The following is a 27894-nucleotide window of genomic DNA, read 5'->3' on the forward strand; positions in this document are numbered from 1 at the left end:
CTGCACGGCAGAGTAACACAACAGCAGTTCCAGAGTTTTATTAACGTTCGGGTTCTTGGCAGACAGAACAGACATTTACTCCCTTTCGGAAGCACGACTTGTAGAGGTTGTAATACTAACAGTCGGTTACTATGGAATGCAAGCAAACTGCATCATATTATGAACTTCTGAAGTCAGTCTTCTGAACAGAAACATGTTTCGAAAATCACTCTATAGGAGTACAGTATACAGTGAAACGTCGTGATACAACATGTATGGAATAATGATCAGCGTTTTGCTTAGGGTGGAAGCTGGAAACCCGAAAGTGCATATTTAAATAGATTAAATGTTGAAGTCCGCGTGGTGACGTTGAAGAATGTGCTGGAACATGGTAGAGAAACCTACTGTAAAGCTATTGAGCTTAAATTTAGAGGAAAGAAAGTAAAAAAAAAGATATCAAACGATACACCAAGTAAAGTAAATTTTCAGCAAGCGTAATTTAAACGAATTTTAGTTGATAGACTTTATCAATTAGCGGGATACGTCGTTTCCTGCAAGGGGTGATCAACAAAAGGTGTGTTCCAGTGTAAAGCAACCATTCACTGTCTAGAATAGTGTGACGGATGATTGTAACATGTAGAAAAAAAATAAACAGTTATGGCGATGTGTAAGACATAAAAATGAGGGATACTAAAGAAGAACTACGACGAATATATTCTTCAAACGTTCCAAAAGAATTTTGGGTCCACATTCATTTATTTCCAGTGCTACAGAATCTTGCGGACGCACTCCTCAACAGCAATTTTCGGTTCGATACAGGTTACAGCCAATCATCCTCTGCAAAGTGAGCATTGCGAATGCGAGGCGTCGACAGCACGGAACCCGTAGCGTACGCCACACGTGCTTTATGTGTATAAACCACCTTTTTGTGGCTTGCCTACAGCAGTCTCAGCATCGATGCCACTCCAAGTCACGTAACTACCCACAGGTTTGTAGTGGACACACTGAAGACCATATTCGTAATATGGAAGTACGCCTGGTGCTGGAAAGCGACTGCCATGTGGACAGCATTGCACAGTTACTTGATGCGAGCTTTTTGGGTGATCCACTTGCGTAGCGAAACCACGTCCGCATAGACGCCGGGATAGCCAGGTCGCCCACAGCCCTTGCCGAAGGAGACGACTCCGACGAGTTTCTTGCCGTGGACGAGGGGGCCGCCGCTGTCGCCCTGGCACGAGTCCTTGCCGCCAGCGGGCACCCCGGCGCACATCATGGTATTCGTCAGCCCCACGCTGGGGTAACACCTCACGCACTTGTTTACGGAGACCACCTTCACAGTGGTGGCGAGCAGGAAGTTCGATATGCTGCCCCCCTCCGACGTCATCCCCCACCCAGACACCAGCACTGAGGCACCCTCCTGTGGACGGGAAGTCGCCAGACGCACTATCTGTAAGAAAAACAGGAAGTCAACAACAGCACAAAATGAAGTTTGAGGCATTTAGTGTGTTTCACCAAGTAAATGTTCCACAGCTTTACTTTGTTGTTATAACACGTTTCTCAGTTAAAACCTCGTTCTGAAAAGCTCTCGTCAATAGTTGACCGTTTATTTCCATCTAAGAAACTGCTACCTTTGCTTAAAATGCTACTGCGTGGACATGAGGTTTAGCGCGTTTTTCCATGTGTTTACTAATTTTTTCTAATCTAACCCTACCTGGACGAGCTAAGAGACAGTATGGAAATTGTAAGCATAAATACACTATGTGATCAAAAGTATCCGGGCACCTGCCAGAAAATGACTTACAATTTCGTGGCGTCCTCTATCAGTTCTGCTGAAATTCAATACGGTGTTGGACTCCCTTAGCCTTGATTACAGCTTCCACTTTCATAGGCATACGTACAATCAGGTGCTGGAGGGTTTCTTGGAGGATGGCAGCCTAGTCTTCACGGAGTGCTGCATTGAGGAGAGATGAGGCCTGTCACGAAGTCGGCGTCCCAAAACATCCCAAAAGTGTTCTATAGGATTCATGTCAGGACTCTGTGAGCCCGCATCTCGTGGTCGTGCGGTAGCGTTCTCGCTTCCCACGCCCGGGTTCCCGGGTTCGATTACCGCTAGGGTCAGGGATTTTCTCTGCCTCGTGATGGCTGGGTGTTGTGTGATTTCCTTAGGTTAGTTAGGTTTAAGTAGTTCTGAGTTCTAGGGGACTGATAACCATAACACCATCGCCTCCAAATTTTACTGGTGGCACACGCTGGCAGATGACGTTCACCAGGCATTCGTCATACCCACACCCTGCCATCGGATTGCCACATTGTGTACCGGGAAGCGTTACTCCCCACAATGTTTTTCCACTGTTGAATATTACAATATTTACGCTATTTACACCAAGGGAGGCACCTTTTGGCATTTACCAGGGTGAGGTGTGACTTATGAGCAGAAACTCGACCATAAAGCCACGTTTTCTCCCCTCCCGTCTAACTTGCAGTGGATCCTGATGCAGCTTAGAGTTCCTGTGTGATGATCTGGATAGATGTCTACCTTTTACACTTTACGACCCTCTTAAACTGTCGGCGGTCTCTGTCAGTCAACAGTCGAGGTCAACCTGTACGCTGTTGCGCTGTAGGTGTCTTTTCACGTTTCCACTTCACTATCGCATCGGAAACGGTGGACCTATGGATTGTTAGGAGTACGGATATGTCGCGTACAGACGTATAACACAAGTGACATCCAATCACTTGACCACATTCGAAGTCTCTAAGTTCCGCGGAGAGCCGCATTCTGCTCTCTCACGATGTCTAATCACTACTGAGGTCGTTGATATGGAGTACCTAGCAGTAGGTGGCAGCACAATGCACATACTATGAAATACGTATGATTTTGCGGGTGTCCGGATACTTTTGATCAGATAGTGTATTAAACAGTGGGCGATTAGAGACTATGTTAATCGTTGACAACGTATTCCACCTGTAGGTCACCAAAAGGAGGTAACTTGATGTAACATATACGATATTACAGTGCCTGTATTGTTTAGAAGTGTTGGTCCGGACAAGCATGCAGTGCATACTTCAATATCGTATTTATCTGCCGTTACCAGGTAGCGACTTTCAGATAAAATGAAATGTCCTCCCATCGCACAGGAATTACATAGTGTGTTACAACATGTAGGGAATAGCTGATCAGCGTTTTGCTTAGGGTGGAAGCTGGAAACCTAAAAGTGCATATTTAAATTGATTAAATGTTGAAGTCTGCATGGTAACTTTGAAGAATGTGGTGGAACATGGTAGACAAACAACCGTAAAGCTACTGCGCTTAAATTTAATGGAGAGAAAGTAAAACAAGATGTCAAACGATACACTAAGTAAACCAAATTTTTCCGTAAGCATAATTTAAACGTATTTTAGTTGATAGACTTTATCAATTAGCGGGATACGTCGTTTGTTGCAAGGGGTGATCAACGAAACATGTGTTACCAGTATGAAGCAACCATTTGCTGTCCAGAATAGTGTAACGCATGATCGTAACATGTAGGGAAAATTAAAACAGTTATGTGTAAGACATAGAAGTCAGGAATAGTAAAGTAGAACGCATCAGCGACGATATGTGAAAGTTTGTGACTGACTGTGAGTCGTACAGAGAAAACAAAGCGGCTAAGGTGAACGTTCGCATAAAACAGGAAATCCGGCTTGTAGTCCTGGTCCGGCCCCACATTTTCATTGTCGTCATTCCGTTATACAGCCGACGGTTGTACATATTCGCATTCATATGTTGCATGTAGCACAGACATGTAACGGAGTATTACAGAAACAATAAAATAAATTATAATTAAAAAAATATACATATGCCGGTCTAAGTGTGGAGCACAGCCATACTATAATGTTCATTGTTCGTGCCGTAAAGGAAACACAACAAGTATGTCATTAACAATGGACAGCAATGGTCTCATCAGCATATAATTTTTCCTGCGAGAGTTTGATCGGAGGTTCCCAATGTGGCATGTATCCGGACGTCTCTAGTTAACTATGTAGGAAACGGCTAGAGCAAGTGCTGTGGGTAATAGAAAAGACGCTGAGCACGAAGCATCACGCACGCGCCTCCTTTCTAGCAAGCGACTATAACTGGTAAACACATAATGAAAGCCGCAGCCAAGCACGAGAGAACTACTTAAAGTCGAAGGCCAACTTGCAAGGCGGAAACTAAATATGTTCTGCAACACCCTACGTGTCAGTCCTGTAGGTAGCGTGCAGATGAAAGGTAATGCCGTCATCTAACTGAAGGTTGGCGCCAGCCCTACAGTTCTTTACTGGGCACAGCGCTGTTGTAAGTGGTTGCCAATTTCGTTTCTCCGACCTTTGAATGACTTACCTAACCACTTAGAAGAGGACACCAAAAATGGCGGAAATGATATTTATCATTTGAAAGAACCGATTAGACGGATAAAAATCTTACGACTATCAGGAATCGAACCTCGAACATTTGGATTCGTTGTCTGTCACTCAACCACTGTACCATCAAATTTGTCAAATAACTTTCCCTATCTGGGTCGGACGGGATTAAAATGTAATAAGATTCTCGTCGGATTATAGAGTAACAAAATAAATTTCTGTAAGTTTTTGGGGCTTTGAAGTCCATACTATTGAGTATTATAGTTGATTTTTTTTCCGTTCCTGACCACATCTGGGGAGCGTTCGTATCCCTTCTATGGGGAAGTGAATACAGTTTGAATAAGTTCTGTAGGGAAAGCTATTGTGCTTCGTTTGTTTCCTGGTTTGTTGGAATGGAATGGCATGGGGTGAACGATTATATTTTAGAGGAGGGTAGTTGAACTTAGTTTTCAAGTAGAAGTCATTCCAAGTCTACTGAAAGGAGCAGCACCTTTGAAGTCTTCCAATAATCTGTTGTAGGATCTTTATACCATAGTCTGAAGTTTTCTTTTCCTCCGTTTCTCTTCACAAATAAAGCTTGGCAACTGCACTACATTTCATGTCGGCGTTCCATAGTAAGGCGTGGGTACCACTTTCTGAGAGGCCTGACGGGGGTGAAATTGATTGAAATCATTCTATAGGGTTGCCAAACAGTACTAATCTCCGTTCCACTACGACCTCATTGAATATCGGACCAGCTCTGCGACTGGATTCAAGGCTTCCTTGGAGGTAGAACACAAGTAACTCTCAACGGAACAAAGTCGACACTTGTAAAGGTAATATCCATGGTACCCCAAGAAAATGTGATAGACCCGTTACTGTTTACAATGTATATGAATGATTAAGTAGAAAGCATCAGAAGCTTTTTACGACTGTTCACAGATAATGTGGTTTTCAGTAAGAAAGCAGCAATGCCAGAAAACAGTGCTTCGCTAGTATTAGTCTTCGTCGTAGAAAAGAGGAATTTTGTTAGAATTCACTAAAGGCGCGGTTGGGCGATGAAGTCTGGGGCCGCGGCAGTGTGTAGTGATAGTCGGCAGCTAGTAGGCCAGACAGAGTAAACATGGCGCGGAGCTGTCTTGGCCTTATTGCACGCACGATGTGCTTTGAGTGGTGCAACAACGGGGCAGGAATTCTTTTAAAATCCTTTTCAACTTCAAAAATTTAGTATTTTCAATTTTTTTTCATTTGCAATTTCAAACATTTGAAAATGTGACTTTTTTCAATGTAAATAGAAGCAAAACAAAATGAACATGAATGGTTGTGTTGAAAATCTAGCAAGTGAACTTAACAGTTATAGTAATGGCTGTACACAAATGTATACTAAATTGACAGAGCTGAAAAGAAACATATCTTAGAATACTGCAAAAGCTATTTTGAACTAAATATAGTGAAAAAGTTTTATTATTCTTCCAGATCATTGTACTAAAATCTATTCAGAAGATGAAGATAAACTACTGAAAATCATTAGATTAAATTTTATTTATCGAGGTAAAAAACAAAATCTAGATTAATCAGCTCATGTTACTAAATTTGAATTAATTTTAGAATTTTTGTATTTTTTAAATTTTGGTTTTTGAATACTGAATTTTATTTTAAAAAATTTATTTTTTAGTAAAATGAAAATTTCGTTCATGGATGTAGATAAATTTTTAAATTGGGAAAGGACATTTGATAAAAAATGTTCTCTTTGTTCCAGAAATGGCATGCATATATTACCATGTCTTGTCAGCAGGTTCCGTTGGAGGGGCTGGTGGCATGAGGCATTCTGTCACCACAGTTTCTTGAGAATTACAAGCCCTTGTACACTGTTGGCAACGGTAATGTCGAATGAGCCTACCATAAGCACCTATTATAGGGTATTTCACAGATACTATCGAGAGCTTCTGTTCCAGCTAACAAAGAACAAGGTCCTCAGAGACAAAGTAACAGCTCTAATTGGACATGGGTGCAATTGGAAATCAATCATTTCAGAATTCCTCTTACATTATTTCGGAAAACATAGAACTGTGTGTTTTTCTAGAGATCTGAGTCAAGTTCCTCTCAAAGGTATCTAGTACTTTAAGCACAGCACCGCCGTGAGCCGATATTAATCTATTTTCACTGTTCCACTTTTCATCATGAACCACTTTTCACATTAAATAATGACCAGCATAGTCAAGACAGGAGTCGACGAAGCTACCATTGGTCTATAAAGCAGTTCGATTCTTCATGCAGTGAAGAGTCACAGCACGTGATACCTCCACCTGTCTAACCTAGTGGTTAGTGTCCACAAATGTTCAAATGTGTGAGTGAATTCCTAAGCGACGAAACTGCTGAGGTCATCAGTGTCTGTACTTACACACTACTTAAACTAACTTATGCTAACGACACACCCATGCCCGAGGGAGGGGCTGTGCAATCCCTGACATGGCGCCTGAAATGGTACGTAACCATTACGGCACCTCATCTGAACCTCTCGATACCAGTAATATTCTACTGTGTTTCTGTAAAGTAGTTTACATATTTCTGAGACAACAATCAGATTTGATTTCATTAATGTAGAGGTACTTTGATACATCGATATGTTTGTATTGCAATGATATTATTCTTGTGTGTATTCTTCCTTTTGTCACTATGATCTTTGACGTACTTGTATCTCTGATTTTTGGGCGCGTTAGTTGGAGAGTCGGACCTTGAAAAAGTCATATCTTGCACGCCATGTGGGGAAGACGCATATTGTAGTCAGCTTATAGAATGTGAACTTTAACAGTGAGGAAGATGTTTTCAAGTATGTTTTGTATTGTGAAGTGATGTTTTGTGTTACGTGATATTGCAGCAAAAGTAATAATAAGGAAGTGCTGATTACTTTTTTACATTACCATTGTCCTGAAAAAGTGTAATCTTCAAGAATGGTTTGTGAAACACATCTATAAAACTTTTGAATGTAGCAGAATAAAACCTAGGCGTCTTTGCATCCGAGCTTGGAATCATCACCACCTAGATTTTCGACGATTGAGCCATGATTTTACAACCAGACCAGCGTGGGAAACACGAAAAGATGAGTGCCTAGTTTATTCATTATTACATGAAATGTCTTTATTAACTGTGCTCTCATGGCACCTGCCACATAATAACTTTGTTGTTGCCCGAAAATGCAGTATTTAGCAGCGTGAGCAACACCACAGTCATTATTAAATTTTGACCTTTATTGTGGTAGGGTTGTTAGACGCCTCAAACCACGTGGTCACCCGCGCAGTTGTGTCCACAATCAGCATTGCGTTTTTCTTTTGTAATTGCATTCAGCCACTCCATCAGACAGACAGTTTACTAGTACCCTTTTATAAATCCACATTCATTTTAGTTTTCTAATGTATCAGCACAACTCTTTTGTTTGCAGTCTTCACAAATAATTTGTAATCTTGCAAATGTAAAATATACATTGATCACCCAGAACATTATGACCAGCTAAGTAAAAGCCGGTATGACCACATTTATCACGGACGCATCGTGGCATGGAAGAATGATGCCTTGGTAGGTCGCAGGGGAGGGCTAGCGCCACATCTGCACACACTAGTCTCCTAGTTGCCGTAACTTCCAGGGAGGGGGCGATGAGCTATGAACCACGTTGAGTCACATTGCAGATGTGTTCGATAGGGTTCAGATATGGCGGGTTAGGTGGCCAGCACAGCAACTGGAACTCGCCACTGTGTCCATCAAAACCACTCCATCACATCCAGGCCTTGTGACATGGCGCATTATCTTGTTGAAAAATGCCACTGCCGCTGGGAAACTTGATCGTCATGAAGGAGTGTATGTGATCTGCAAGCAATTCACGATACTACGTGGCCGTCATGGTGCCTTGCACGAGCTCCACTGGACCTACGGATGCCCACGTGAATATTCTGCAAAGCACAGTGGAGCCGTCGCCGGCTTCATTCTGGTTTGCAGTGCAGGTGTCAACGAGCTGTTCTCTTGGAAGACGACCAACTCGCGCGCTCCCATCGGCACGATGAAGAAGGTATTGGGAATCAGTAGGTCATGCAAAGCACTGCCACTACGGCATCGTCTAGTACCGGTGGTTATATGGCCACTTCTGTTGTAGTTGCCGATGTCGTGGTGTTAACATTGACACATACATGGATCGTCGGCCAGAGGCCCATTTTAGGCGTTTCCGGAGCACTGTGTGTTCACACACACTTTCACTCTTCCCAGAATTAAAGTCTGATGTTAATTCTGCCACAGTTCGCGTCCTGTCCTGTTTTACCAGTCTGCCCACTCTACGACATCTGACATCTGTAATATGGGGTGGCAGCGCAAGCCCATGGTTTCGCCTCATGTTGAAGACACTCCTCGAATATCCGAGAAGTCGCGCAGTTGCCGAAATGCTAGTGCCGAGCCTCCGGCTCATCACAGTCTGCCACACACAGCCGGCACGCTAACGGATACTGGAGGCAATCATTCCTCGCCAGGTGACGCTGCTATCTCCTGGACGGGTTTACATCGATAGTGTATGGCGGCGGTCATAACGTTCTGGCTGGTCACTGTACACACAATTACGCCATTCACGCCTGGGGGGCACCAGAATCTTCGTTGTCGACACAAACTTCGGTGGCTGGTAATTATTAGTTTTGACCAATAAAAAACGGAATGCAGGTCTCAGGGAAACATTTGATGGAATAGCATCTTCTCACACTCTGGTAACACTTTAAAATCGGGTCTTTCGTATATGAAGACGGTAGCCCCTTTCCACATGGAAAGGACACAGCATTTGTTATTTAAAAAAAGAGGTGGATCGGTTGGATTACAGTGCTTTAAGATTCGAGCTGAACCCCAAATTTCATCTTTACAGAGAAGGTAGAATGTCAGTAAAAATAAGAATAACTGGACGGGCTCTCTGAGGGTACCGTACAAACGTAATATGTACAAAGACAGTTCATCCATTTCGGTAATCAAGAATCTCGACGATCTTTGCCTGTCATCGACATTTATACTGGCAATCCCAGGGATTCCAAAAGTTTGAGAACGTTTATATTTCAAGTTTGAAGTCATATAATAAATGACAAAAGGAATTATTACAAATCCTCAGTTTTCGAGTTTTTTCGTTTTGTTGTGCAGTTCAACTTTCATTCCTGGCAAATTTTGATTCTAGATAAACGTGATGTACCCTACAGTTTTTGATGAGTGATTTTGCGAGTATCAAAATACACTCCTGGAAATTGAAATAAGAACACCGTGAATTCATTGTCCCAGGAAGGGGAAACTTTATTGACACATTCCTGGGGTCAGATACATGACATGATCACACTGACAGAACCACAGGCACATAGACACAGGCAACAGAGCATGCACAATGTCGGCACTAGTACAGTGTATATCCACCTTTCGCAGCAATGCAGGCTGCTATTCTCCAATGGAGACTATCGTAGAGATGCTGGATGTAGTCCTGTGGAACGGCTTGCCATGCCATTTCCACCTGGCGCCTCAGTTGGACCAGCGTTCGTGCTGCACGTGCAGACCGCGTGAGACGACGCTTCATCCAGTCCCAAACATGCTCAATGGGGGATAGATCCGGAGATCTTGCTGGCCAGGGTAGTTGACTTACACCTTCTAGAGCACGTTGGGTGGCACGGGATACATGCGGACGTGCATTGTTCTATTGGAACAGGAAGTTCCCTTGCCGGTCTAGGAATCGTCGAACGATGGGTTCGATGACGGTTTGGATGTACCGTTCACTATTCAGTGTCCCCTCGACGATCACCAGTGGTGTACGGCCAGTGTAGGAGATCGCTCCCCACACCATGATGCCGGGTGTTGGCCCTGTGTGCCTCGGTCGTATGCAGTCCTGATTGTGGCGCTCACCTGCACGGCGCCAAACACGCATACGACCATCATTGGCACCAAGGCAGAAGCGACTCTCATCGCTGAAGACGACACGTCTCCATTCGTCCCTCCATTCACGCCTGTCGCGACACCACTGGAGGCGGGCTGCACGATGTTGGGGCGTGAGCGGAAGACGGCGTAACGGTGTGCGGGACCGTAGCCCAGCTTCATGGAGACGGTTGCGAATGGTCCTCGCCGATACCCCAGGAGCAACAGTGTCCCTAATTTGCTGGGAAGTGGCGGTGCGGTCCCCTACGGCACTGCGTAGGATCCTACGGTCTTGGCGTGCATCCGTGCGTCGCTGCGGTCCGGTCCCAGGTCGACGGGCACGTGCACCTTCCGTCGACCACTGGCGACAACATCGATGTACTGTGGAGGCCTCACGCCCCACGTGTTGAGCAATTCGGCGGTACGCCCACCCGGCCTCCCGCATGCGCACTATACGCCCTCGCTCCAAGTCCGTCAACTGCACATACGGTTCACGTCCACGCTGTCGCGGCATGCTACCAGTGTTAAAGACTGCGATGGAGCTCCGTATGCCACGGCAAACTGGCTGACACTGACGGCGGCGGTGCACAAATGCTGCGCAGCTAGCGCCATTCGACGCCCAACACCGCGGTTCCTGGTGTGTCCGCTGTGCCGTGCGTGTGATCATTGCTTGTACAGCACTCTCGCAGTGTCCGGAGCAAGTATGGTGGGTCTGACACACCAGTGTCAATGTGTTCTTTTTTCCATTTCCAGGAGTGTATGTGGTAAAAATGGCTGTCTCTTTTGATCGCAACAAGTTAAAAGCTTACGTTTTCTACACCGGCAAGAGACTGTTGAGCTTATCATGTGGCATAAATTTCAGCTTGATACGTCTTAACAGTCGGACAGACAGAAAACAAAGTGATCTTATAAAGATTCAGTTTTTACCGGTTGAGGAACGGAACCCTAAAAACAAAACTGAAATATAAAATATGCTATCAGACAGTGGGAACTGTAACCTGACTTGAGAAAGTAAACTGACTTCGTATCCAGAGTATCAGGACGCAGCGGAATAACTTGGCACGTAGTGTTCCGGTGGAAGCCGCCTTGGCAGCAGGATGAACGTATCAGCCAGCTCCTTCCACCTACGGCACTGGTCGCAACATTATCTGGCGTGCATCTCCTTTCAAATGACGAGAACAAGTCGAGCTCAATGTCTTTCTCAGAGCCGAACGAAACACTGCATGCGTATTTGCCACTTCAGGATGAATGTTATGTGTTTCATGAGCCGGTAGGGGACGCACGTAGGAGTTGAAGGTTTATGAAATATGCACGCAAGATTCAGAGGAGGGAGGGTACGCCAATCTGACCTCCCTGTCTCGCTCACAGTGCATAATCAGCTTTCCTTTCTGTTGGGGTTGATACACAGACATGCTTCGTCAAGGACGCCTCCAGTGGTCATCCTTGGCGAAAATCGAGGAGCTGGTAAGGGACTTGTGATGCTACCAGATGGCATGAGCACAACAACATTAATAAGTGCAGTAATGCGACGTAAAAAGGAAACAGAATTCTATCACTGCGGGTCACTGGAGTGCAATCGTCGCTGGAGGTAGGGAATAGAAAATAAGTGAACAGTTCAGCCTTGACAAACGAAACGTCATGGGAATCAATAGAGCCCTTTAGTTGGCACAAGTTAGCCGTCGCGATTATGCTTCACAAGAACATCTCGAGGTCGAGCAACACGTCGAAGATACCAAGTGATCAATAAATATTTAACTTTGAATATACTTACCTGCAACAAAGTTTACGGAATCGAGTTAAGACTTTTTCAGTTACCCAGGGGCTGACATTTATAGTAAATACTACTGAACTACCTTCTTTTTCTTCCTCTTCTTCTGTTTCCTTTTCCAAAATGAGGCGTAGCTTCCTCTCTTCAGCAGCCCTCTTCATCTCCATTTATGAAAAGCATCCTATCTCACAGATTATTTTTTTCTTTAAACAGGATGTTCTCGGTCGTCTTCTCGTTTTCTTCCCAACGATCTTGCTCTCGAAAATAGTGTGTAAAAGAATACGATGTCTAATTAAGGATGCAGTCAGTTTTGCTTTCAGTTGACCTATTACGAGTACATTCAGTAATTCTTTCTGTTCTTGAATTTCTTGTAGAATTATCTCATTCGTATTTTGTGTAATTGTCCTTCACAACCATATTTCCGTAACTTCGGGGCGAGCATTCTCCTGCTTTGCTAACATGTAGGTGTCACGGCATTATGTGGGAACACTAGATGTGGTAGTCTTCACAGACGTTATCTTAGCGTGGAACCAGATGTGCTTGTTAAATAGAATTCTTTTTCTAGAAGGCGATTTTGGGCGGTGGCATTCTTCTCTTATTTTCCTTGAGACGTGTATTGTTTTTCTGCATGTTACTACAGAAGTAGCGAAGTGCCAACTAAAAGTAAAGAAGTTTAAGAGGAAGCAGCTGAACTATTGGAACCTAAAAAAGCTGAACGAATCAAACACGCAGCCTGACCACGTGACAAACACAGAAGGAAACTTCAAGGAGGCACTGGCGTCAAAGAACAAACGGAATAACCTTGAAAGAGCCGTGTTAAATACAACATAAAATGTACTAGGAAAAAAACATAAAAAGAAGCCGCTATAGGTAATAGATGATACAATGGAATTCGTAAAGAAACAAATAAACAGAAAAATGTCGAAAGTCTACATGAATGTAGGAAAATTAGCAGAGAAATGATATTCAACAGAAGTGACGCGCTAACGCAAAAATTAAAATAATGTACCATAGACATCGTACACAGATAATAATCAACAACTGTATGAGGAACAGAACAAGAAGCACATCGAATAGAGATGACAAAAGTAAACTGGTAACAGAAGCAGAAAATAGGTAAGAAAAGGCTTGATAACTGCACAGAAAAAGTGTGACGAACTGAAAATGACGACACAGTTTTAGAAGATTATAGACGAGATTCAACACTTATTTCTGAATTTCGATACGTTTTGCACGATCTATGAAGGAATAAATGCTCACATACTGATGAAATGACAGGTCAGTTTTGGCAACATGAGCCAAAGAGCGGAACAAGAACTGTCCAAGCTCATGGTGCAATGTTTCAAAATCTGAAAGTTAAATCAGGTTTTTAAAAGGACATAATTTTTGCGCATCCAAAGAACTAAACTGCGAAGGGATGTAAAAGTGCGGTACAGCCAGCACAGTATCACATTCATCAGAAATGTGACAGTACTTGGTAAAAAAAAAGGAAAAGACATAAAAAATAGATTAGGAGAAGACTAGTTTCGTTTTAGCAGTGCCTTCCAAGCGGAGAGTTGCCACTGAGTTTCTTTTGCCAGGAAATCACAGCATGACAAACGTTCGTAGACGCTCCCAGAATGTGTACAGAGGCCTGGCACACTGAGTTCTAGGGAGAAGTGTCTGTCATCGTCACGAAAAGGTCGCGCAAAACTGTCCGATGTTCCGCGTGCCGGCCGCCCGCACACAGCTGTGACTCCTGCAGTGCTGGAACGTGCGGACAGTTTACTTCGAAGTGATCGGCGGATCACCGTCAAACGCTTCGCTGCACAAGCGGACGGCTCTGTGGGCGGTAGTGACACAGGCGTCCATCAGCTGGGGCCCTCTAGCATGTGCGCCCGCTGGGTTCCTGGCTATCTAACGAAATGACATAAAGAGCAACGAAGGACCGTCTGTGCTGAATTACTTGCGAGACTTACGAGACTGATCGGGGCATATTTTGCCAAATGTCGTCACAGGCGGTGAAACATGAGTTCAGCCCTTCGAACCGTAAACAAAGCGGCAATCCACGGCGTGGCGTCACACTGTCTCTCCTCCGACGAAAAAGTTCACAGCGCCATTCTCGGTCGGAAAAGTCATGGCGACGATCTTCTGGGATTCGAAACTGGTTATTCTTTCTGAAGGAAAGAATCCGGTAGCTGGAATACATACGGATGCAGTGGGCCGCGGTGAGCACCCAGGACTTGCCTCATAGTGCGACGATCAAGTCCGAAGAGTATTCTCTTACCCTCAGGAAATTAAAGAAATGACTTCAACGCGTTCATCAGCACAAAAATGGAAACGAATTTCTCCTTATGCATGACAACGTAAGGACTCAGCCAAGTCTTCTCTCACAAAATTTTATTGAAAGGTTCTTCCTCGTCCACTCTACAGCTCGGATCTCCCACCTTCCGACTTCCATCTGCTTGGCCCAACGGGGTTGGATGTTATTGACGCAGCAAATGTGAGAAATGGATGTTTTTCCTCCTGTGAGTGAAGGTTATCTATCCAACTGTTTACCATTCTAATCGATAAGCTATATACAGATAATTCCGTTACCCCATACCTTGACTTTCTCTCCCAGCTGAAACTCTCCCCGTATTTTCAAGACCGCCACGTCGCAGTCGTACGCCAGCCCGTTGTACCTCTCGTGTATCGTTTTCCTTACGACGGGGTATAGTTGGCCTTGTTTCAAATCGGCGGTGCCGGCTCGAATCTGATAACTGTCTACCACATAGATGCAGTGGGCTGCGGTGAGCACCCAGGACTTGCTGACGATGGAACCACCACAGCGGTGAATGCCTCCTGTCTCGACCGACACCTGCCACGGGACCTGTTGGATCGACACGTTGGTGCCGCCCACGATGTGCGGGACCTGAGCTGATGTCGACGCCGCGCCGATGAGCGCCAGAACTGCCACTAGAGGCGCCAGCATCGCGTCGACTCCTGCGCAGCCCTCCTGGCTGCCGCCGTAGAACGTCAACTGAGCCCAAGCAGTCCCTCCGCTATCTCTTCCCGTCCTGCAGCCACTACTGTATGGATTAATGCATTCAGGCTAAGGAACACGTGGCTTCATAGCTGATATTATTACTGCAGTAAAGAAGGGGAACTGCACATAACTTCTGGTGCTTGGGGTCCACATTCAAAACGACTTTTTGAGAACATAATCGTTCCACCATTGACATTATACTGACTAGCGAAAGCCAGTCGCGTAGTCTGCTTTCTTAAGGGGACTAGTACGTGAATATGTGTCAAAAAATCGATTTTTTATTTTTTGTCCTAAGAAATTCTGTAGCGAAGAAAGAGGAATTTAAATGTTTCTAGACACGTGATGAAGCCCAATGTTACTCATACAGCTGTGCTAAAAACAGAATTCTGCTCTCACTTTCCTGTTTTTTTGTGACTTTTTAGTCTCTAATGTCTTAGTGACACAAGGTTATTGGACACTTAGTAACATGGTAGGACTGAAAACTCAAATGAGATTTTTAATAACTGTATACGGGAACAGATACCAAAATCGTTTCTGGTAGGACAAACTCCCTTGAAAATAGGTGTGCTGGTGGAATATTTCTGGTCTTACAGCCATCAAATTCAGCAACAAGAAGGTCTTCTTAGAACAGTTGAGAAAACAGCAGTGGGAAGATGACTTAATGTGTTCTGAGGAAACGGTGACAGATGGTGTATTTTGTGCGTGTATCGTGAGGAAGATCACCTGAATTATGGTTCTCCTCCGGAATTAGTGGCTGCTGTGTTCGGAGGTAGCGCGCCAAAATGATAAACTTATGTTATTAACATTAGAAAAACTAAACAATGAATTTAGTTTCATTTCATATAAAAGCATCTCTCAGTAGCTTGCAATCATTCCATTATACCAAAAGCGTCAATTACCAGGAGAATAATAAACAAATGGTAGACGAGAAGCCAGACGAAGCATTTCGATCTTCTGATCGCGCCTAAATAGGATGGCGGGCGAAGTGGTTCGGCTCTAAAACCAGAGTCTCGGCGGAATGACATGTGTGGCATCGTTGGTATCAATTATAGCTTAATTAACATTCCCTGGTTTGTAAATAAAACACCTGGTTCGGCAGTCTCGGAGGACACACGAATTGTCTGCCGCGGCCAGTATCAATCAATAATTAATGTCTTAATAATAATAATAATAATTAATGTCTGGTTTAAAATGTGATAGCTTGATCGGTAGACTCGGAGGACAGATATGCTGTCGGCCGCCGTCGATAGTGGTTAAGAACTTAATCAGGAATATTTGGTTTTTGGATATGTCATTGAGAACTGGTTTCATAGTAATTACGCCACACACCGTCAGGTGGCTTGCGGAGTATGGATGTAAATGTAGATGTAGACATGCAGTTCGTTATTCTGTTCATTTTCTGCGGAAGTGTGAAGCATGGAAATTACTTGGGGTATATAAAATGGACTATAATCGTCCAGTTTCTGGTATTCTGCTAATAAAAAGCGAGTAGCACCCCGTTTAAACAAACAAATTCAAAATTTAATTATTTTTATCACAGTTCCTCATCAATAGTTTATTACAGGACCCACGAACTACGTGCTATTTTCTGGCAGGGGACAACAACTATAGAAGACCGCAGGTTGGTGAACAATATTCATAACTTATGCATTCCACTCAGGGCGTTAGAAGCAACTACGTACCTAGCGTGCACTGTAATCTTAGTACAAATGAGATCAGTGATATATCATCTGTGGAAACACAGAGGAGGCATGAAGGGAGGGCATTTTGGAGGGAAAGGATTTATGACTCTCACCTAAATCCTTCTCGCTATCTATCCGTCTCTCTCTTTCACTTGCCGCACTGGGTATTCTGCTATATTTCCATGATGTGCAACGTCAAGGTTTAACGTTACGGAATTCATGGGAGTGCCTGATGGAATAAACAAGTAAAACACTTTAACTGCTATCGATTCCAGGAGACTATTCGAAGCAGAGAAATCAGTGTTGGAAGACACCAAAGAAGCAAGTATATAAAACCTGAAAAAGAAAATGGAGGGAGAACAGCACCAGAAACAAGATGAATATCGACCCGGGATGCGTTGGTGTTACGCATGGCAGGCGGAGGCACAAATTATACCTTGAATTTCCACAGGAAGTTCATTCTTTTTTGATTTTCTAGTGCACATTGGTTAAAAACTATTAACGATCGATGGTTGAAAATTTGTCTGTCTTAAAACATATTTAACTAAAAAGTAGACAATTCTAACGACTTAAATTTGAAAATTAAAGAGTGGTATAAAGAAAAACCATGAATTAATTACTGAAAGTTTTGATAATCATTATTAAAAAAAATTGTATCATAATTTATGACAGAAACATCTTTGTTAGAAGTCAGCTTTAAACATAACAGTGTACCTAACGTCAAGGAAAAATAAGCTTCTACTTTGTTCTTATTTCCAGATATGTGTACCTATGCTATAAAAATTAATTTACAAGCTTTATTTCACTTGGAATACAAAATACACTTCAGAAAAAAGTGAGAGACCAAAAGCTAGGATTCATACATAAAATCTCTTCCAAAAGGTCTGTTAAAAGATGGTAGGCATTACATGGGCTTACCACTCTTATTCTTCGAGCTACACTATTTAGAGAAGTGACAAATCTTTCAAGATTTCCTCCTTCTTTTCATGAACCAGACCCCTTGAGATGGTTAAGAATTTGCCTAACCTTCTGCTGAACCAAGATGACTAGAAAAGAGAAAAAGTTGAGCCACCTGAATTTAGAGCAGTTTATCGATCGTAGTGGTTCATGGTGTGCGTTCCTGTAGTCATGTCCTAGTTCATGAACCACAGGCAACGTATGAGTGGCCAAATAAGTGGTCCCGACAGTCGGGATACCAGTTACTTTGGAATAAGGCGGGGCATCTCGGACATATTCTGAGTCGTGGTCACCTTTGTGCTCAGACGGCAAAGACTACCAAATCCACCAGTTAGTCCCTCAACCGTTAGCGGTAAAACTCAATGGGACTCGGGGCAAGTAAGGCTAGCAACCTACTTCCCCGATACTTTAAATATGATGCTGGCAACAATCAGAGCAAAATGCCTCGGACCTTTGGAGGTGACGGAGTCCCACCTCTAACTGTCAAAAGATACGACTTGGCAAACAAATGGTAATGAAATGGGGAGCTATTAATATCAATGGGGGCTACTCTGGGAAGAAGGTAGAGCTGGCAGAGGCTGCAAGTAAGTTGGGGTTGGACGTTTTAGCTGTTAGTGACATTCGGGTAAGGGGTGAGAAAGAAGAGGAAGTGGGAGAATACAAGGTCTACCTGTCAGGATTCAAAGCAGAAATAGCACAATGGCGTGTAGGGCTTTACATCAGGAAAGAAATGGAACCCAGCGTAGTTGCAATAAGGTATGTAAACGAACGACTGATGTGGATAGATTTGACAGTGTCTAGCAAGAAAATTAGGATTGTGTCAGTATATTCGCATTGTGAAGGGACAGATCAAGAGCCGGCCGCGGTGGTCTCGCGGTTCTAGGCGCTCAGTCCGGAACTGTGCAGGTTCGAATCCTGCCTCGGGCATGGATGTTTGTGATGTCCGTAGGTTAGTTAGGTTTAAGTAGTTCTAAGTTCTAGGGGACTGATGACCACAGCTGTTCAGTCCCATAGTGCTCAGAGCCATTTGAACCATTTTTTTAAAGAATGTCTTGGAACAGTAGTGTGTAAAAGTGGGATGAAGCAAACAGCTTGGCAGTTCAAATGGTTCAAATGGCTCTGAACACTATGGGACTCAACTGCTGTGGTCATTAGTCCCCTAGAACTTAGAACTACTTAAACCTAACTAACCAAAGGACATCACATACATCCATGCCCGAAGCAGGATTCGAACCTGCGACCGTAGCAGTCGCACAGTTCCGGACTGCGCGCCTAGAACCGCGAGACACCGCGGAGCTTGGCAGTATGACACAGTCAAGGCACCCTGTAAAAGGAAAAAGAAGGCGTATCAAAAATGGCTACATACTAGAACTCAGTTAGACAGAGAAAGTTATGTTGAAGAAAGAAACAAAGCCAAACAGATAATTGCAGCATCCAAGAAGAAATATTGGGAAGACTTTGGAAACAGGTTGGAGACTATGGGTCAAACTGCTGGAAAACCATTCTGGAGTCTAATTAGCAGTCTTCGAAAGGGAGGTAAGAAGGAAATGACAAGTATTTTGGACAGGTCAGGAAAACTGCTGGTGAATCCTGTGGATGCCTTGGGCAGATGGAGGGAATATTTTGAAGAGTTGCTCAATGTAGGTGAAAATACGATCAGTAATGTTTCAGATTTCGAGGTAGAATGGGATAGGAATGATGATGGAAATAGGATCAAATTTGAGGAAGTGGAGAAAATGGTCAACAGATTGCAGTGCAATAAAGCAGCTGGGGTGGATGAAATTAAGTCGTAACTCATCAAATACAGTGGAACATCAGGTCTTAAATGGCTACACAGGATAATTGAAATGGCCTGGGACTCGGGACAGGTTCAATCAGACTGGACAAAAGCAGTAATCGCACCAATCTTTAAACATGGAAACAGAAAAGATTGTAACAACTACAGAGGTATCTCTTTAATCAGCGTTGTGGGTAAAATCGTCTCAGATATTGTTGAAAGGAAAGTGCGAGTATTAGTTGAGGACCAATTGGATGATAATCAGTGTGGGTTTAGGCCTCTTAGAGGTTGTCAGGACCAGATGTTTAGCTTACGGCAAATAATGGAGAAGTGTTATGAGTGGAACAGGGAATTGTATTTATGCTTTATAGATCTAGAAAAGGCATATGACCGGGTTCCTAGGAGGAAGTTATTGTCTGTTCTACGAGACTATGGAATAGGAGGCAAACTTTTGCAAGCAATTAAAGGTCTTTACATGGATAGTCAGGCATCAGTTAGAGTTGACGGTAAATTGAGTTCATGGTTCAGAGTAGTTTCAGGGGTAAGACAAGGCTGCAACCTGTCTCCACTATTGTTCATATTATTTATGGATCATATGGTGAAAACAATAGACTGGCTGGGTGAGATCAAGATATGTGAACACAAAATAAGCAGTCTTGCATATGCGGATGACTTAGTTGTGATGGCAGATTCGATTGAAAGTTTGCAAAGTAATATTTCAGAGCTAGATCAGAAATGTAAGGACTATGGTATGAAGATAAGCATCTCCAAAACGAAAGTAATGTCAGTGGGAAAGAAATATAAACGGATTGAGTGCCAAATAGGAGGAACAACGTTAGAACATGTGGACAGTTTCAAGTACTTAGGATGTATATTCTCACAGGATGGCAACATAGTGAAAGAACTGGAAGCGAGGTGTAGCAAAGCTAATGCAGTGAGCGCTCAGCTACGATCTACTCTCTTCTGCAAGAAGGAAGTCAGTGCCAAGACTAAGTTATCTGTGCACCGTTCAATTTTTCGACCAACTTTGTTGTATGGGAGCGAAAGGTGGGTGGATTCAGCTTACCTTATCAACAAGGTTGAGGTTACGGATATGAAAGTAGCTAGGATGATTGCGGGTACTAGTAGATGGGAACAATGGCAGGAGGGTGTGCACAATGAGGAAATCAAAGAAAAACCTGGGAATGAACTCTACAGATGTAGCAGTCAGTGCGAACAGGCTTAGATGGTGGGGTCATGTTACACGCATGGGAGAAGCAAGGTTACCCAAGAGACTGATGGGTTCAGCAGCAGAGGGTAGGAGGAGTCGGGGCAGACAAAGGAGAAGGTACCTGGATTCGGTTAAGAATGATTTTGAAGTAATAGGTTTAACATCAGAAGAGGCACCAATGTTAGCACTGAATAGGCGATCATGGAGGAATTTTATAAGGGGGCTATGCTCGAGACCGAATGCTGAAAGGCATAATCAGTCTTAAATGATGATGATGATGATCAACGATCGTAATTCTTAGTCTATTTCAAATATATTGTAAACGTCACTATTTTCAAATAAACGTGGCCTGCCTGCTTCATATTTAGACATTCGGAAAGACTGAAACCAGATTACTTTATTTGATGATTATGCAGTCTGGACTGTATTACAAAAGGAAGTCCTAAAGAACGCCAAGTCTTATGTAGAGGTTCTATTCTGCAGCTGCTGTATATCTCCCTTTGTAATAAAATAACTACAGAGTTTTGCTCCACTTCAGCAGAACATTTCTTACTGTGCGTATTTTCATTTAAAGAGCATTATCAGTGGGCGTGGGTATAACGAAGCAGGGTCATTCTTTTTCTTCATATTATTTCTAAATTCAACAATTGAGTGTATGCTTGAATCTATCTATAACGACCCGTTTGTTTCAGATTTGTCAGCGCGACAGCATCACTAATGCAAGTGTTGAAAGATGTGTCGGTCAAAAGAAAGTCAGTAAGGATAGGCCGATGCGTGCACATGGTCCCGTTGGTTAACGAATGAGACCAAATTGTTCTGTAGTTACTTTACACTGAACTTCTGCTCCTATAAGCGAAATATTGAAGAATTAAAATGAATCCGTGAAAAGATGATGACGTGTTCGAGCATCCCTGAGTCAGTGGCGTGGGTCAATAAAAGCGTTCCACAAAGGTGTAAAATACGTACTTTAAATTGACAACGTTAATTATTACTGAAAAGGACATAGTGTTTGCAGGGAGTGTTGAATTTTTATGCCGACGAATCTAAAATAGGCGAGAAATCCACCGATGTACACATATGACCAAAAGCCATCAACTGCAGTCAGTGCTTTCTTATGAACTCCCCACATGGAATCGAATTAGTTGTACTCCTCTGTTTGAGCATTAAAATACAACTTTAGCCCTTTAGTTGATAATGCAACTTGCTAAGTCTAATCCTCTCTCGTATTCCTGGACTTCTGGACTTTCCAACTGATTTACTACCGTAAATGGAACGTATCCGTTAGAGCTTGAGGACATCGCCCAAATTACAGCTGCCTTCAGTCATTGTTATAACGTTCAGCGGTGCGATTCATGGTAGCTGCAACACAGTTGGAACTATACACTGAGATGAGAAATGTGATGGGATAGCAATATGCACGTATACAGATGGTGACAGTATCGCATACACAAGGTATAAAAATGTAGCGAATTAGTGGAGCTGACCTTACTGCTCAGACGATACAGGCGAAAATGTTTCCGACGTTATTATGACCGCACGACGGGAATTATCTCACTTTGAGCGCGGAAAAGTAGTTGGAGCTAGATGCATGGGACATTCCACTTGGGAATTCCGAGATCCACAGTGTCAAGAGGGTGCCGAGGAAACCAAATTTCAGGCATCACCTCTCACCAAGGTCAACTCAGTGGCCGACGGCCTTCACTTAACGACCGACAGCAACGACGTTTGAGTAGAGCTGCAACACTGCGTCAAATAATAGTAGAAATCAATGTGGGACGTCCGCTTAACGTATCCGTTAGGACAGTGCGGTGAAATTTGGCGTTGATGGTCTATGGAAGCAGAAGATGGACGCGAGTGCCTTTGCTAACAGCACGATCGCCTGCAGCGCCTCTCCGGGGCGGACCCTACGAAGCCGTAGACCCAAGTTGTCAACAAGGCACTGTACAGGCTGGTGGCTGCTGTGGGCTGTGTTTACATGGAACGCACTGTGCCTCTGGTCCAACTGAGCAACACTGCCTAGGGACAGGTAGTGTTCGGCTACTTGAAGACCATTTGCAACCATTCGTGGACTTGATGTTCCCACACAAGATGGAATTTTTATGGATAACAATGCATCACGTCACAGGGCCACGGTTGTTCGCAACTGGCTTGAAGAACATTCTGGACAGTTTGAGCAAACGATTTGGCCACCCAGATCGCCCAACATGAATCCCACGGAACAATTATGGTACATAATCGAGAGGTCAGTTCATGCACAAAATCCTTCACTGGCAACGCTTTCGAAGTTATGGACGACTAAAGACGCAGCATGGCTCAATATTTCAGGAGGAGACTTCCAGCGACTTGTTGAGCACATGCCACTTCGAGTTACTGCACTTGCACTACGCCAGCAAAAGGAGGTCCGACAGAGTATTAGGAGGTATCGCATTACTTTTGTCACCTCAGTCCAGCTCCCAGACACACAGCCCTCGCACAACTGGCGCGATGGTTTCCCCTGGCCAGCACACGCCTCCTGGTAGGAGCTGCGTTACCCATGCTGATCTCCTACTCAATATAAACTGCCACTATGACAACTTGCGCGTTTTATCAGCAAAAACGTGATGAATTTAGTAGGTTCAGTAGATTCCAGGTCTCTATTCCATAACTTCACTTATGTTGCTAGGTTGCCAATCTACATTTGGCTGGAATTCACAAAAATTAAAATTATTCCAAAACATCAACACAGCGTAAAGTGACGGTTGGCGTCTCTCTGAAATGATTTTAAAGACATCCCTATTCCTGTCCCAAAATTAAGGGATGTGACGACTCGAAACAAATTTTAAAATTATTCTGCTTGAAGGCTTGCTTTAATTTGTATCTGTATTAGCTTAATAGAGTTTTTGTGTTCCATATTAAATTTGTTTGCATGTATATTACAGTACTACCAACCGTAATTCAGTGCAGTTTTATTTCCACAAAATGGTCTACCATTTTAGCGAAATAAATAAATGGAACTTTTGCGAAATATATACACTGAGATATCATGTGTAATTGTCTAATAATAAAACTATTTTCATACTGATGCAAAAAATGTGTAATATTTCTGGGATCATGGAGGATTTAATGTTATGATTTATCTTTGACTAATATTAATCCAGCTGATGTTGTATGTGTAAAACATGATCTTTTGTCACTGGCACAAGCGGTAGCGTGCCGTATTCCCCGTGACAGCTGCTAATGCTACCTGGTTACTCGAGACATCTACAGACACAATGCAGATGGTGTCAGTAGGTGCTTGGTACCACTGACAGGGGTCGTGCTGGGCTGTCGAGAAACGTTGAGATGCTGTGCCGGCGTATTTGTTACACTCGCCACATATTAGCTCTAGCAGCATTGAAGACCGAATGAATGTCAATAAACAACAATAAAGATTTTCTTGTATCCATAAGCTGCCTTCTGCTGTATCCATATCCATCACTGGTAGAGAGTCAGTGCCCACACCAGTCCGTACTGGACATGTCACTGCATTTGGTGTGAAAATAACTCCTGAAGATGATGATGGACAACCTATGGATGACAACAGCCAGCTCCATGGTTTTGCAAGAGGGGCATCCTACGCAGCAATATTAGAAGTGTCTACTTAGACTTTACTTGGACCGGTATGGTTTTTTCCAATCCTTTCTTCTTCCTTGTTATCCCTGGTGTACTATGTTCTTGTGGTAGCTGTAGTTGAGCGAAATATCTACGGAGATTCTGACTCAGGATAATCAGCATCTGTTGCATCAAGTAACTCAGCTTCAGTCTGATTACGTGGAACTTCATACAGTCATAAAAAAGACTAGAGTTGAAATGAAGGAACAGTCACATCGTAGTGCTCCTATGCTTGACACTAACACAACTTTAATGCTAACCCCATTTTCCGGTAAACCAGGGGAAGATACTTTTGCGTTTCTTGATAATCTGGATACAGCTGCCAGCTTGAAAATTTAGAACGACGAGCAATTATTAAACGTATCTAGACTGAAATTCTGCGGTGGGCGCCAGAATTTGTGTAATGTACCATAAGAAATTAAGAGATGAGCAGCGATTTCACAACGTGAGTGAAGGGTTTGTAAAAAGGTATAAGAGGTAAAATTCATGAATGTACTACAGTTACCAGCGCAACGAGATATTTCAGAAGCACAGAGAACCGATAGACAGTTTTGTAGACTACTTTCAGAAAACTGATATTAACGCTTATGAAATGACCAAGGACGGTAATGCTAAGAAGACAATATTACAGGAAGCCGAGAACGGAGTACCGGATGCATTTCTTCACGTTCTAGCATCGGATCTTTCATGTAGGGTATAAACAGAATCCCCAAAGGTTTTAAATGAAATGATAGATGCTGGAGCAGCATTAGACGAAACTGGTGTGGTCACTAAACCATGGGAAAAATTGGTATTTAGTACAAGTGACAACTGTTTTATCGTCCAGGTCAACAATGTCACGCATGAAAATGGTGTGGGCACTCCAAGCATAACCGTATACACAAAAGTTGACAGAAACATGGAAATTGGTCACACGGTTTACCTCGTGCCCCTCCATTAAATAAGGCAGGGGGTAGTGTGGCCATTGCACAACGCCCCTAGTAAGTGTTACCACGGGGCACTCTTTCGTGGGATTATTGGTAGACTTATTTCCGAGCAGCTACTTGAGAGGAAAATTAAGCAGATTTTTGGTAGACAGAGGGTCGTAAGTAACTTTGGCAAGAAAGTGTACTTGGTGAAGTGAAACTGCATCCACCACACTGAAGGTTAAGTGATATAGGAGAGGGTAATGTTCCACTCACTTGGTGTTATAATGCTGGAAATCCAAGTGGTGGGGAAGTAATTTACAAATCATTGCAGGAGTTCTTCCTGTTGTTGGCCACTAGAAGTATACTTGGTTTAGATTTTCTGGTTGCACATCACACCAAAGCTGACTTCGAAAGGCATATACTACAACTGGATGGAACATAATTCCATCTTGCCTTTATGGCCAGAGAACCAACACTGTAACAACGATCACTTCTAGGCCATCGGTGGTCAAGTAAACTGTGTACAAGGTTCCTCAAAGTCAGTTCACTGGATATCATACCTAAAGGTACAGGGAACTTACTCTGGGTAGATGTAGGAAGTGATCTACTGATTAAGTTTTCAAGTCTGGTTGAGCCTTTGTCTGATAATGAAGAGAGGGTAAAGCACAGTATTTTACACGATGTTGTTTTTCCAATGAACAGTAGTCTGATGGAAGGTAAATTGTGCCTGCCACGATAGATAGCTTTACTTTTACAGAACCAAAGTTATCCCAAGGTAGCAAAAAGTAGAGAAAGTTGACTAAATTAAGTGATATTATGATACTTTTGACGTTTACTTTGAAGTCAAACAGTTTATTGGTGGAAAAAATTATTACTTCGTGTATCCCATTTAGATTCAATCTCTTAAACGCTTCCTAAAACTAAAATTGTTTTAGATAGACCTCTTTTGGTTAATGATATTACCCTCCTTGAAAGGTAAGTTGATGAATGGTACTATGACTCTGGGGTATGGGTAAGATCACAGAGTGAACATTTTATTTAAAGAACAAAGACATTTCACTGCTGCTTATCTATTCATCACGAAAATCACAATACAATATTTCTCCTTTGTTTCTCATTAATTTAATCCCTGTACACTGAGCATTAGCCCATTGTTGACAGCGCGAACGCTGATACCACATTTCTCCCTTTCCAGCATCACCACGATGGATGCAGTCTTTTCCATCGACATAATCGGAACCACTGTCGGCGTACTCAATTTCGATGGATGTCTTTGAAGGCGAGTCTCAGAGGTCTCTTCAAGGATCGTTTCTTTGTTTCATTCCAAAAGTTTCGTCGAACGCAAGTTTGTGTTTAGGAACTTCTTTCATTTTTCTACCTTTGCATTCTCTTTTAATTTTTTATCTCTCTTCATTTTTCTTTCTTGTTCTTTCCTCTGATTGTCCACTTTTGTCTGTCTCTTTCCTTCGAGTTATTTTCATGGGTGGACAGGTTGTGTGTGTAGATGACAACTTATTTCTTCGTTTTCTTGGAGCTCTGTTAGATACAGATTCAGATAACAGATAACCACCAAGTTCTACATGGGGCAGTGGAGATGAAATGTAATTAGTATAGTGTTAGGTGAAGGCCCTGGTAGAGATTAATTGTAGTAACGATCTAAAGTAGAGGTAATTAAAGATATATATGAAGGCTTTGGTAGTGAATCAAATTCTGCAATTGGGTTTGCTGATATCCCAGGCAGAGCATCAGTTTCTGATGGAATTACATTGATGGCGTCTTCTGTTATTAGTGACAGTGCAAAGTGTTCATCAGTGAATATCCGTGAATTTAATGGCTCAATTCCTGTGTCTATAAAGTCCTTGATCGCATTATTTAAAGATGCAACTTCGTTAAAGGCAATGTTGAACAAAGCAATGACTTGTATTGTTATTATCTGGCCTGGATGATTAGCAAGACAGTCACTACAGGCTTTCCTACAGGTAGTCTTCAGAGGTGCTTAAAGTTACGCATCCAATATGTGGAATCAGTGGCTTCTGTGAGGTGAGAAACCTAGAACAGTTACGAAATTATCTCTGCAGGGATTAAAGTTGTGATGTTAAATATGATTTTCCATAAACAAAACGATTGGATTTCTGATGATGTTACTTTTTTAATGAAATACTCCAGTTATTTTGCAAAGCTATCAGCATTCATCCTGCCAGATTCATGGTCAACTCCTAGAGGTACAAGTTGTGCACCATGAAGATATCCTGACTGCATTCTAACCCAGAGATAAATAAGAAATGGAGATATGAACTGACCTGTGGCTCTAACACAGCAAGCAACGCTGACAGTTGCTCCCTTCCCAGCAGAGGAAACCTTCACTATCCTTCTTTTGCCAACAGGACTCAGTACTGGTGGTACCTTTGAGGGAGTAGTTGAACATCCTGTCTCATTAACACTAAACCTGGCGGGACTCAAAGTTGTATTTTATTCTTATTTCTCCGTATACATTAAAGAACAACTTAACATTCACTTTATTAAATGGGGCCATTCTAGCTGCCACCATAGGTTCTGGTTTACAAAAAGAAAACTTGAACTGTGTTATTAGAGTGTGAATAAAATATTTCCCAGTCATCTTTTTAGCTTTGCTTAATCTGTGCTCCATATTCTTAAATTCAGCATAATCGTGGATAATTAGAGTGAAATCAGACAATGTCAATCGAAA

At 42.9% G+C, this 27894-nt stretch overlaps 1 protein-coding gene across 1 annotated transcript in view; it reads right to left on the reverse strand.

Annotated features, from left to right (window-relative positions):
• Window positions 1-728: 728 nt before the first annotated feature.
• The window catches only part of LOC126355665 (uncharacterized), a 57344-nt gene continuing 30178 nt past the window's right edge, over window positions 729-27894 (reverse strand). Inside the window, exons 3-4 of the mRNA XM_050006029.1 lie at window positions 14601-15089; window positions 729-1426 (exon numbers count right to left, since the gene is read on the reverse strand). Coding sequence (XP_049861986.1) covers window positions 1058-1426; window positions 14601-15089 — 858 coding nt within the window. The 3' untranslated portion in view covers window positions 729-1057. The remainder of the gene's footprint in view (window positions 1427-14600; window positions 15090-27894) is intronic.

The sequence above is a fragment of the Schistocerca gregaria genome, chromosome 3, assembly GCF_023897955.1.
Source record: "Schistocerca gregaria isolate iqSchGreg1 chromosome 3, iqSchGreg1.2, whole genome shotgun sequence".
Lineage (NCBI taxonomy): Eukaryota > Metazoa > Arthropoda > Insecta > Orthoptera > Acrididae > Schistocerca > Schistocerca gregaria.